Source organism: Monodon monoceros, unplaced genomic scaffold (genome assembly GCF_005190385.1).
Source record: "Monodon monoceros isolate NGI ecotype Baffin Bay Population unplaced genomic scaffold, NGI_Narwhal_1 Super_Scaffold_7, whole genome shotgun sequence".
NCBI lineage: Eukaryota > Metazoa > Chordata > Mammalia > Artiodactyla > Monodontidae > Monodon > Monodon monoceros.
Window position 1 is genome coordinate 58,121,778 of NW_021703784.1, and position 13,068 is coordinate 58,134,845.

The following is a 13,068-nucleotide window of genomic DNA, read 5'->3' on the forward strand; positions in this document are numbered from 1 at the left end:
CCAGATTATGGTTCCATCAGAGATGGACAACATCTCTTCTCCAAGATTCAAAAGAGTGAAACATCTGGTGCAATGCTGGTTTGGTGACAAGGGCATTCTCAGACACTTGTGGCAGAAGCAAAAGAGGTTCAACCCTTTTGGACAGCATTTGGCATGATGTCTCAAACTGTCACACCATTTAACCCATTAATTTCACCTTAAGGAGTTTAAAGGAGTAAAAATATCAAAAAAGCTTCATGCATACAGATACTCATTTAAGTGTTATTTATAATTAAAGAAGCAAAGAGTTTGGCAATCCCTCATAAAGTTAAATGTGGAATTACCACATGACACAGCAATTCCATTCTTAGGTACATACTCCTAAAGAATAAAAACAGAGACTAACCACACACTTGTATACCAATGCTCATAGCAGCATTATTCACAAATAGCCAAAAGGTGTAAACAACCCAAGTGTCCAGAAACAGAAGCATGGATAAACAAAATGGGGTCTATCCCTCCAATGAAATGTTATTCAGTCAAAAGAATAATGAAGTTCTGATACATGTTACAACATGCAGGCACCTTGAAAATATTACACTAAGTAAAATAAGTCAGACACAAAAGGATAAACATTGTATATTATTCCACTTATATAAAATATCTACAATAGGCAAATTCATAGACAGAAAACAGATTAGAGGTAACCAGCGGTGGGAGGAGGAAATGGGGAGTTACTGCTTAATGGGCACAGTCGCTGTTTGGAGTGATGAAAAATTCTGGAAGTAGACAGTACACTTAAGGATGGCTAAAATGGTGAATTTTACATTACATATATTTTATTTAAAAAATAGTAAAAAAACAAAAACGAGAAGAAGTGGAAATAACCATAAATGACCAACAATAGAAGAATGCCTCAATAAATTATACTCAAGGGACTAGAGAGGTGGTGGGTTAAATGAAGCTTGAGATATAACACTGAGTGTCAAAAGCAGGGTACAAAATTGGAGGCACAGTATTATTGGTACATATATATGTAAACACAATCCAAATCTATCAAAAGATCAGAAGGAAATGTATGAGAATATTCACACCAGTGATGTCTTGGTAGTAGGATTATAGGTGATTGTTTTTCTTTTGCCTACTTTTCTGTACTCAAATTTTCCTTAATGAACATATACTACAAGCAAACCTCAGAGATATTGAGGGCTCAGTTCCAGAACACCACAATAAAGCAAGTCACGTAGATTTTTTGGTTTCCTGGTGTATTTAAACGTTATGTTTATACTTACTGTAGTCTATTAAGTGTGCAACAGCATTATGTCTAAAAAACCAATTACAATAATATCAAAGATCACAGGTCACCATAACGAACATAATAGTAATGAAAAAGTTCGAAATACTGTAAGAATCACCAAAATGTGACACAAAGACACAAAGTGAGCAAATGCTGTTGGAAAATGGTGCTGATAGACTTGCTTGATGCAGGGCTGTCACAAACCCTCAATTTGTAAACAAAACAAAACAAACACAATTATCTGCGAAGCGCAATAAAGGAAAGCATAATAAAACGAGGTATGCTCATACTTTAAAAGATTATGTATTACCATGGTTAATCACAATGGATAACCAATTCCACGCTCCAAAAAGAAATTCCAAATTTTGCATACTTTCCTTGTGGCTTATTGTTAAATAGCTACAGAGCATTTCCCCTTCACCCCAAGGAGAAAAGACTTGAATTTTATTTGTTGATATAGTCTAAGACCTATTGTTTTTTTTCTTTGCACTGTCCTAAAAATTATGGTAAAACACACGTAACACAGAATTTACCATCTTAACTATTTTAAAATAACAGTTCGGTAATGTTAATAAGTATATTCACATTGCTGTGCAGCTAATCTCCAGAACGTCACATCTTGCAAAACTGTAAAATGAATTTTTAGACAGGATTCTGCATTTATTATTACAATTTTATCTGTACCTATAAGGGAAATAGATTATACTTAGCCTTTTTGTATTTTCTTGAGTTTGCTCTGTTTTTTATTTCCAAGCAACTGCCTTCTGAAAAAGCCACAGCCCTGAAGCTGGGTGAGGGATAGCAGTGGAGGAGGGGTGGGCATACAGGTGCTGGGATAGGGAGTAAGGAGGATGGTGACAGCCAGATCAGACACAGCTACACCTGCCAGAACCTCTGCTCAACATGGAGGCATCTCTGACTCCAAGCTGCCCTTATAAGAAATGGGCTCTCTTGACTCCCAAGAGTCCTCAAGCGTAGAAGGTAGAGCCACACCACCCCAAGAATCCATGAATAGAGAGCCTCCTGCCTTCACCCCTACCTCACCGTCTTACAAAACTGTCTCAAGTGGCTCAAGGTGAACTCGTTACTATCACAGAACACCAGAGCAGCCCCGTCCCTGGGGAAACCAAAGCCCAGAAAGCAAAGAAACTAGCTGTGACGAGAACCCAGCCCCTCTGACTCCTAACCCAAGTTCTACCCAAGACATCCATTAACATCTGCTGAATGCTGCAGAAAGATCAGCTACTTAGCTCACTGAGGGCCAGTAATTCAAAAGGTTCTGATATGTTTATCGAGAGTTCAAAAGGATAAGCAAGAGTTAGGGCAGAGCCAAACCTGTAGAAGCCCACTAACTGCAACTCTCCAAAGCTGGAATCTGAATGTTAGTGTTGAGGGGACCTCTGAGAAACACTTCTCCAGCGCTCAAGAGGCTTATGGCTCTGAAATATGTCTGGCTTAGAATTTCTAGGCACATGAACTGAACAGAGAGAAAATAGGCCAAGAAGTCTGAGTCCAGCTCTGGCACTGAGTCCCTGCACAATCATGCAGCACAGGAACATGGCCACTCACTCTGGCCCACAGCGTTGGCAGTGAAATAAGTGGGAACGCCTCAACTCAGGAGATGGGTGAGAGCTATGAGGAAGAGCTTTACCTCAAATCATCCCTGAGTTCTGCCCCAAGACACTGGGGCAAGGGATACAGGATGCAAGAGAACTTGGATGAGGTAATGAGAATAGGAGGGATGCCCAGGAAAACGTCTATTAGGCCCCTAGCTTCTGGAGTTCTCCCCGCAAGCTAATGTGGCAACAGGCCGGCAGGGTCAAATTCCACAAATTTTCAACAAAGTTATCAGGTAAGCCTGTCAAGTCAGGAAGGGCCCAGCAACCCTGCGGTTTGCAGAACCCACAGAGACAGTATCAGGAGGCACTGAGGCTGAGTAGGGTAAAGTACAGGGAGGCAGATTTCAGTTTAACCTCAAGAGCCTGATGCCTCAGTGTGGAAAGGGCTCAAGGGGCCACATAATTTGTCAGGATTAGACACACCACATTTCCATCCTCTGTCACTTACTATCTTGATGACTTTGAGCAAGCCACCCAAATTCTTCTTTCCTTCCATCAGAATATATTGGACATCTACTAAGTACCAGCCACTGGACTGGGTCCTTGGGCTAGAATGCTGGAAAAACACAGACCTGGCCTCTGTCCTCATGAAACCTAGAGCTAGGGGGGACTGACATTAAATAAATAAGTATTGGGCTTCCCTGGTGGCGCAGTGGTTGAGAGTCCGCCTGCCGATGCATGGGACGCGGGTTCATGCCCCGATCCGGGAGGATCCCACATGCCGTGAAGCGGCTGGGCCCGTGAGCCATGGCCGCTGAGCCTGTGCACCCGGGGCCTGTGCTCCGCAATGGGAGAGGCCACAGCAGTGAGAGGCCCGCGTACCGCAAAAAAAAAAAAAAAAAACTAAAAAAAAACAAACTAAAAATAGAGTTGCTACATGATCCAGCAATCCCACTCCTGGGCATATATCCAGACAAAACTATAATTTGAAAAGCTACATGCATCCTTTATGTCCACAGCAGCACTATTTACAACAGCCAAGACATGGAAACAACCTAAATGTCCATCAACCAATGAATGGACAAAGAAGATGTGGTACATATATATTCAGTTGAATATTACTCGGCCATCAAAAAGAATGAAATAATGCCACTTGCAGCAACATGGATGGATCCAGAGATTATCATACTAAGCGAACAAGTCAGAAAGAGAAAGACAAACACCATGTGGTATCACTTATATGTGGAATCTAAAATACAACACAAATCAATGTATCTATGAAACAAAAACAGACTCACAGGTATAGAGAACAAACTTGTGGTTGCCAAGGCGTAGGGGGGATAGGGGAAGGAAGGAACGGGAGTTTGGGATTAGCAGAGGCAAAATATTATATAAAGGATGGATAAACAACAAGGATAAACAACAAGGTCCTACGTATAGCACGGGGAACTGTATTCAATTTCCTGTGACAAACCATAGTGGAAAAGAATATGAAAAAACGGAGTCATTTTGCTGTACAGAAGAAATTAACACAACATTGTAAGTCAACTATACTTCAAAAAAAATTTTTTTAATTTATATGAGAACTAATTATTTAAAAGGCTAAAATAAGAATTATTTAAAAGGCATTAAAAGGGCTATCAAAGAACACTGCAATGAAGGGGTTTAACTAAACCTAGGTCATCAAGGGAGTGGCATTTTAGGCTGAGGTAAAGGATAGGTGGGAGTTAGTAAGATGAAGAGAGGCAGAAGTGACAAGAGGAGGGCCTGGAGCAGGAAGGACCTGGTGCACTTGAGAAACTGAAAGGAACCTAATGCCCTTATGGCTACATGGAGGATCTTGGACTTGAAATGAGAAGTCATCTAAAGGCTTTATTTAAGTACGGAGTAACATGATCAGACTCATATTTTAAAAGAGCACTCTGGGGCTTCCCTGGTGGCGCAGTGGTTGGGGGTCTGCCTGCCGATGCAGGGGACACGGGTTCGTGCCCCGGTCCGGGAAGATCCCACATGCCACGGAGCGGCTGGGCCCGTGAGCCATGGCCGCTGAGCCTGTGCTCCGCAATGAAAGAGGCCACGACAGTGAGAAGCCCGCGTACCAGAAAAAAAAAAAAAAAAAAAGAGCACTCTGTCTTCTGTGTGAAAAATGGATTGGAGATGAGGCCAAAATGGATTCAGAGAGACCAGCTAAGAGACAGTTACAATTCTTTAAATGCTGTATGGGGGCCTGTGCTAAGGTGATGTCTTGGGCTAATTTGATGGCAGTAAAAATTGAGAGAAGTGGACAGACTGTTGATACCAGAGGCAACTGAATAGTAAAGGTCTGGAGTTCAGAAGAGAGTTTTGGATTAGAGATCTGGAAGCCGTGGAAGAAGAAAAGGGAAATACCTAGGCGAAGAGCAAAGAAGATGGTTTAGCCTTGAGCTCGGAGGAACAATAACATTTAAGGGGATGGAAAGTTAGCAGAGGAGACAGAAAATACCAGAGAGACAGAAAGAAAACCAGGACAGTGTAATGTCACAAAATCCAAGGGGGGGGAAACCTTTTTAAGAAGGAAGCAGTGCTGAGTCAACTGTGCTGATGACTGCTGAGATCAGAATCAATCCACCAGAATGAGTGACACAGAGTCACCGGTGACCTGAGTAAGAGTCACTTCAGAAGAAGGGCATGAGCAGAGGCCAGTTAGAATGGGCCAAGGATAAGTGAAAGGTGATAAAAAAGGAAACAGGAACTTTCTACAAGTTTAACAGTGAGTGACAGGAAATGGCTCAGTAGCTAGAAGTGACAGTGGGTCAAAAAGAGGACATTTTTGAAAAAGAACACTTAGAACGTTAATGGAAAGAGCCCAGTAGAGGGAGGAGGTGAAGTCATGGGAGAGAAAGGAAGTCAACAGCATATCGGGTCCCTGAGCAGGCAGGAGGTGTGGAATCCAGAGCACAGGTAGGGCTGGCCTCTGATGGGAGAAAGGACACTTATTCCACTGTTACTGGAGGGAAGGAGAAGATGGATGCAAACAGGAGCAGATCTGTAGATACGGTGTCAGGAATTGTGGGGATTCCTGTTTGGTTTCTAGTTGCTCAGGTAAACAGGAGGCGAGGTCATCTGCAGAGAATGAAGGGACAGAAGGAAGGGATGTGAGAGGTTTGAGAGTACAGAAGGTTTGAAACAGGTTACTCAAAGTGGGAGAGTAAGCTCTTCAGATGAACAGAGTCAGATTTCTCCTTTGTAGGACAGGAACACTACCCCCGGCCTCACATGGTATTAGGAAGATACACTGAGAAAACACACAAGACCCCAGCACAGGAGCTCGCATGTAGTAGGTGCTCAGGATGTATGAGTTCTAATCCACACCACTGACCATCACAGGAAATGTGTGCCATGAAAGCCTAGTGGGCTCTTCTGGGCCACCCCCTCGACTAGTAAGGAGACTAATGCCCAAGGAGGAAAGCCTCACTCGAGGCCAGAGAGGGCTGGTGGCAGGGCTGACCTGGCTCCCAGTCAGTTCAAGTAGATGATTTCAGAAATACCTGTTGAAAAACTGAATAAAATACCCATTTCCAGGATTATAGTGGAGGAGATTCCATATCACAGAGTGGTCTAAGATGGCTTCAGACAATAGATGGCGTTAAGAGAGAACTGGCAATTACTCATGGTTGATGATCTGTCTTATGTCTTGCTTTGTGTGTTGAGTATGATGAAGATACAAAGACAAATTCTATAAGGACCCTGTGCTCCAGGTGATTACAGACATAAAATACATGGCCGTACAGCAGAGCAGGACTGTACAGTAGGTACTTAATAAATGGTAGCTATCGTCATCGCTGTCATCATCATGATCATGATCATGATGTGAGTGTTTGCCATGGGCCAAGCTACTCTGCAAAGTGCTTGACATTAACCCATTTGTTCCTTACCACAATTCTATAAGGCTGGCAATATTATTACAGCTAAGAAAACAAGATCAGAGAGGTAAAGCAACTTGCTCAAGCGTATACAGATAATTAAAAGTGGAGGAGAATTTGAAACCAGGTCTGTCTGATTCTAACCTCCTGGCTCTTTCTACTACTTCAAGTCAGATGAATGAGCAGATAGTCCTGTCCTCACATTATCTGGGGCTGCTGAGGATCCAGGAAGCAGTAAATCTGGGGCACAGCAATTTGCTCAGGAGATAGAAAATGTGAGGCAGGACACCTGGCCCAACGCAGCATAAACAATGTGTTACTACCCTGCCTGCCCAATCACTCTCGCGGAGGAGGAAGCCCCAGAAATAAGCTTATTTCACAATCCCCCACTCCCCCACTCCCCCACCTCCACCCCACCCCAACATGATTTTTGGGTGTGAATGGAAACTAGACTGTCTGGCTGTCACAAGCTTATGACCTCACAGTAACCAGCTGGAGAACACAGACACCATCCATGATTCCCTTGAATCGACCTGACTCAACAAAACAGTTACAAATTTCTCCAAGTGAGGCAAAACAAAGAGCTATTCTACTCTAAAAAGAGTAGTGCAGAATGGTGTAAAAGGAATTGAGAATGCTTGTTAATACAATTATAAAACATCATGGTTTTATTTCTAGGAATTGTGAAATTAATTAATTACAGATCTTTTTAGGTCAAACTACTCCCAGAGGTAGACCAAGAGATGAATCAGACCTAGTTTCTGACCTGGTAACAGCTCCAAAATCAACTTTGACTCTCTGGGATAGAAGCTGTGATCACAGAACATACAAAAGACTACGAAAAATAACCAGGACTGAAAATGTGGTATATATACACAATGGAATATTACTTAGCCTTAAAAAGGAAGGAAATTCTGACACATGACACATAGGTAAACCCTGAAGACATTATGCTAAGCGAAATAAGCCAGTCACAAAAGACAAATACTGTATATGAGTCCACTTATATGAAGCACCTAGAGTGGTCAAATTCATAGAGACAGAAAGTAGAATGATTGTTGCCAGGGGCTGGGGAGAGTGGGGATTGGGGAATTATTGTTTAATGGGTATGAAGCTTCAGTTTTGCAAAATGAAGAGTTCTATGGATGGATCATGGTGACAGTTGAAGAACAATGTAAATGTATTAATGCTACTGAACTGTACACTTTAAAATGGTTAAGATGGTATGTTATGTGTATTTTACCACAATTAAAAAAAAAAACAACTAGGGCTGCTACTGAAAGTGGGCAGTGGTGCTAGTAAGGGCTACACTCAGTCACAGTCTGTACATTGTAGATGGTTGATAAATAACTGTTGCTTGAATAAATAATGAGTTGGCCAATGAATGCGTGGAAAGCTGGAGTCTCCTGGCTTCCTCAAATTGCCCTCCCCAAAGCACTGATCAGATTTTGGCTTCAAGGCCAGCAATATTCTTTAAATTCAGGTTGTTGTGGCTCAGGGGCCCAGGTGTTCCTGAGCAGACCAAGGCCCACTTGACCAAAGACATGGGCAGAAATAACAGAGTCTTGGATTTCTCAGGGTTGGAAAGCACTCCAAGGTGGTGCAATCTATCCCTTTATCCCATGTTGGAGTCTCTTCTCCCATATTCCTGCCTGGTCTAATCTCTTGGCATCCTGAGCCCTAGCAGAAGGCCTGTCTCTAAGTCTCAGCAATATTTGCTAAGAGTATTGGAAAACAACAAATGCGTTAACTCCTGGTGACTCACCCAGTACTATCACAAGCTATCCTAGTCTTCCTATGAACCCCCAAGACAGGAACCTGGGGAAACAGCAAACTGCTTGTCTATAGTCAGGATCAGCAAGGTCACATTCTGTTGGATAGTTTTCAGAATGACTCCTCTGAAAGAGACAGTTGGATAGAGTGGCTCCTCTGAAAAGGAAAGCCATTCTCAATGTCAATTACCTAGGGAAGAGGTAGATCCTCATGTAAGATACCCTGTGGTATAGGGGAGGGGCAGCATCATTTTTGTCAGGAACACAGGCTTTAGGTCTAGGCATCTGGAGGACTGTACTGTCCAGATGTGGATTCTAGGTGGTGGGTGTTAAGATGACACCCAGTATACAGAGGTAGGCTGAGAGTTAGATGAGGCAGGGTCTGAAAACCCTGGAAAGCAGGCAGCCTGATAACTCAGATCAACCTCATTCAACTACTCACAGTTTATTTTCCTGTTATTCATCCTCAACCCTTTAATAAAGTCCGACGTGACTGTTTGATTCTGTGCTAAGAGGTACAGGGAGGTATGTGGGTTTATCCTTGGGACAGACTGTTATTGTGGAGTGGTGGGGGTATCCCACCACTGGTGGGTGAGATCCCATAAAAGGAAGGAGAGTATGAGGGGTCAGGAGCTAGTGTTTGAGGCACTCTCCACCCTAACGAGAAATTCTCCCACCAGGTCTCTTGGTGAAGCTGGAATTTATCATTATTAGGGAATTATCTTATGAGGGATTATCACTTATAATCACTGCAGCACCCAATAATTCTTCCCAAGAGCACGGAAAGTGGCCCAGCTCAAACTGCATCTTAGGGAGGCCAATTTAATAATTCTATCTCCCAGAGGAGAAGCTAACTTGTGGATCAATTCTGAGCTCAGGAAAGGGATTCTGTAGATTGGTTATGAGGGAGCCCCACCTGAGGGAATAAAGGCTATGCTTAAACTGGCAGCTGATAATAACCTTGAGATAAAGTTGTTAACAACCTGGGAAAATCAGAGAATTGGTCCTGTAAAAACAGAACGAGAAGAAAAAGAAATCACTAGAGGGATTCTCTGAAAAGCTGGCTGTGCCACAGAAGCAGTCTCAGTGAACAGCTGTTGTTGAAAGTGAAGTTAGTAATTAGACAATCTCTGCTGTTGAAAGCGAAGTTACTAATTAGACAATCTCTGATGTTGAAAGCGAAGTTACTAATTAGACAATCTAGGGTCTGGAAATCTCTTCGGGGAGTGAACTGGTTAAAGGAAGAGCTGAAGTCTACACAAATAGATGAGACAGTGAAATGTTGCTAAAACATAAGACAGCTGTTCAGAAAAGAATCTAATAGGCTGTCTATAAAGTGACCCAATACACTGTTTTCAATTTGATCCATTACAGGAAAAATAAAAATAGTCCCAGGATACTGAGAAACAAAGTCCTAGACCTAAAACTGTACTTGATTAATGTTACCCAAGAATAATAGCTGAGTCTCCTGCTTAACGTGAATTGCCCTAAGCCTACCAGCCCGTGGCATGAATGAGATCACAGTAGCAGTGACATACAAATTCGTACAGCCAATAGGCCCCCACCTGCAAAACTGCCTCAGACTCAGCAAGAGTTCCTGAGGTGCCTCATATGAAGTCAGTGCCAAGCTTTCATGTACTTCTCAACTGGTCTCCACTGATATCTGCTGCCTAAAAGCTAGGACTGGTATCTGGATGCTCCAAGAGAACCTGCTTCCCTGACATTCTCCTAGGGTTTCTCTCCAACCTGCCAAACCTCTTGCTACCTCAGAAGTAGCAAGAACTTCTGAATGCCTTTCAGTCCCCACTCATCAGACAGAACCACACTTATTTCAGCACAGAACTGGGGAAATGTCTATTAAACTTGGAAATATTCCCTCTTATGGCTGGGTCTAATAGGATGATACTCAGATGGGAAGCACTTCTGTGTTGTTCACACAATTACAAAAAGAATGTATTACTTTTACAAACAGCAAAACAACAGACATTTTGAAAAAAAAAGATATAAGGATATTGAGTTGGGTTTCTTACACTGGCTGTTACTTTACCTATATTTTAAGCTTGAAGAATCTCTGCATGGTCTCCACTTGGTCCTCTTGCAGCATTTCCTATCTCAGTGAAGGATCCAAGGAGTTGCTTGAGTTAGAAATGTCAGCTTTGATACCTACCTTTCTTTCCTTCATGTTTTTTCCTTCAGTCTCCAGAACTAATCTATATCCAAGTCCTGTCAACCTTACCTCCAGAATACCTCTCCAATAGTCCATTTCTCTCACTTTTCACCATCTCTACCCTAATCCAAGCTACCTTCATCTTGCCCAGACTACTGCAATTGTCTCTTAAAGACTAAGTGGGTCACTCTGATCTGTGGACCCCTCTCCAATCTGTTCTCTATCCAAGCAGCCAGAATGATCTTTTCAAAGTGCAAATTTGATGATGTCATTTTCTATCTTAGCCCCCTAGTATTTTTAGTATAAAAATCACAATCTTTCATTTGGCCTCTACGGCTTTTTCTAGCCTAGCCTTTGATTATTCCTCCATACACTTCCACTATAATTCAGCCCTACAACCACATGAGCCTAGTTCCTTAAAATGCTCACCCTTTCTCCCACTACAGGCCTCTTACACATGCTATTTCCTCTACCTGGTATACATTTCACTTTTCACTTCATCTGGTTAACTCTACTCATTGTTCAGGTCAGCTCAATAGTTACATCTTCAGGGAAGCCATCTTTGAGCCCCAAGACTAGGTCAAATGACATGATTATATTTGTTCATAGTATCATGAACCTCCCCTTCATAATATTTATTAAAGTTATAATTTTAATAATATAATATCATAAAGTATCATATATAATTTATTTGTGTTTTTATTACTTTAATATCCATCTCTGTCACTAGACAGAGGCATTAAATAAGTATCTGTTGAGTGACTCTTAACTTCCTTTGGGGTAAAGTGATTCTTATAATAGCTTAGAGTTAAAAATTCCAGGGTACATCTGAGATCGGTTTTCCAAATTTTAAGGAAGGAACCTCCATACATACCACTCACATCCTGAAGGATTTTGTATGGCTTATCTCTTCCATCAAACAAGTGATGCTATCCTGAACTCTTTGGAGGTGGCAGGAGGCAGTATTAAGGAGCCCAAGTGAACTCACCCCTATGGTAGATGCCATGTAGTCTGCACACATTTCTGCAAAGTCCCGCTCAAGAACACCATAGTAGAGGCCATAGAAGAGGAGAGAAATGCCAAAGTCCATGGCATCTTCTGGTTTGATCCTGTAAGGGAAGCAGCATGGCCTGTAAGGCCTGCCCTGAGATGCAACTGCTTTGGATTACTACTCTGGGACACAAATGGCAGTGTCTAAAGCTGGAAGCTTTAATAGCTGGAGCAAGTGTTGGCAAACTAAAACCAAATCCAGCCTGTTGCCTGTCTGTATATGACCTGTGGGCACCACCTGAACAGCCTAGGACTGGGAGCTGTGAAGACCAAGCCAGGGTATCCCTTTCTGCTCACTTCCCCACTCTGTTTCCAGTGCCTGCCTCTTCTGACTGATGACCATGCTTGCAGCTCCCTAGTTGGCACCTATATGTTGGGGACTCCACTACTGGCAACTGCTACACACTAAGCAGTGGAATTTTCAGTCCGGAAGTTAGCAACTCACTATTGAATTGCCTCACCTCCAGCCAGTTGCCCAAGTTGAAATAGCTGAGCCCTTCAAAAGGAGGGAAGGGCACAGCAGGATCTGGGTGTCACTGGAGCAGAGAGTGAAAATGATCCCAGGGGTCACCCACCTCCATCAGGCCCCTCCTTCTAAGAATGTTTCATATGATGGCAAGTGGGCACAAAGTATGTCCACCATCTGAGACAGGCCACCCAGGCAAACAGGGTGGAGCAAGGGAGGAGTTTTCTCTCGTTATATAAGTACCTATATACCATCCTAGAGTTTGCCTTTTGTCCCACAAAGCCTAAAATATTTATTATTTGGCCCTTTATAAAGAAGTTTGCCAACCACATCTTTAGAAAACAAAGATAAAGTTAGTAAATATACACATACCAGTTACCATAAAGTTTTAACTTGCATCTATACATATTCTGTATCATGTCATCAAAGTTAAATTTTGGTCCAAGTCTCCTTACTAAGGACAATAGGCCTATAATATTAGGAAGTTTGTTTTAGTAATTCCAGGGACCAACAGTTTGCAAACTTGAGTCTTTAAATGTTTATTATAGAAAACTACCTTTGTTAAAACATTTGTACCAAGAATTGTACGTGTTCACTTAAAGTTGTAAATTACATTTAGCTTAGAAAGTTGAATTTGCCCACCAATCTTATAACATTTAACCTACTAACTAGACGTCATGATCTTACACCAATTAACCTGATTAGTAGCATAAAAATGGTCAAGATTCTCAATTATGTTTTCCTCCTTATACAGTTTATCAAAGTAAAAAAGAAACTGTAATTCTAGAATAAATACCTTTAAAACATAATAGAGAATCTTGGTTTTTACTTTTTTTAACCATCCAGGTTAGGAAGATATCTGGAAGTACCTTGGTT

At 42.1% G+C, this 13,068-nt stretch overlaps 1 protein-coding gene across 4 annotated transcripts in view; it reads right to left on the bottom strand.

The window, feature by feature from the left end:
• Positions 1-13,068, bottom strand: part of RNF121 (ring finger protein 121) — an 84,375-nt gene that overhangs the window by 6,380 nt on the left and 64,927 nt on the right. For all 4 annotated transcript variants that reach the window (XR_003791477.1, XR_003791478.1, XR_003791476.1 and 1 more), the window contains one exon: positions 11,665-11,785. Coding sequence is in view for 1 of the 4 variants with exons in the window: in XM_029208204.1 (XP_029064037.1) it covers positions 11,665-11,785 (121 nt within the window). In the remaining 3 variants the exon portion in view is untranslated. The remainder of the gene's footprint in view (positions 1-11,664; positions 11,786-13,068) is intronic.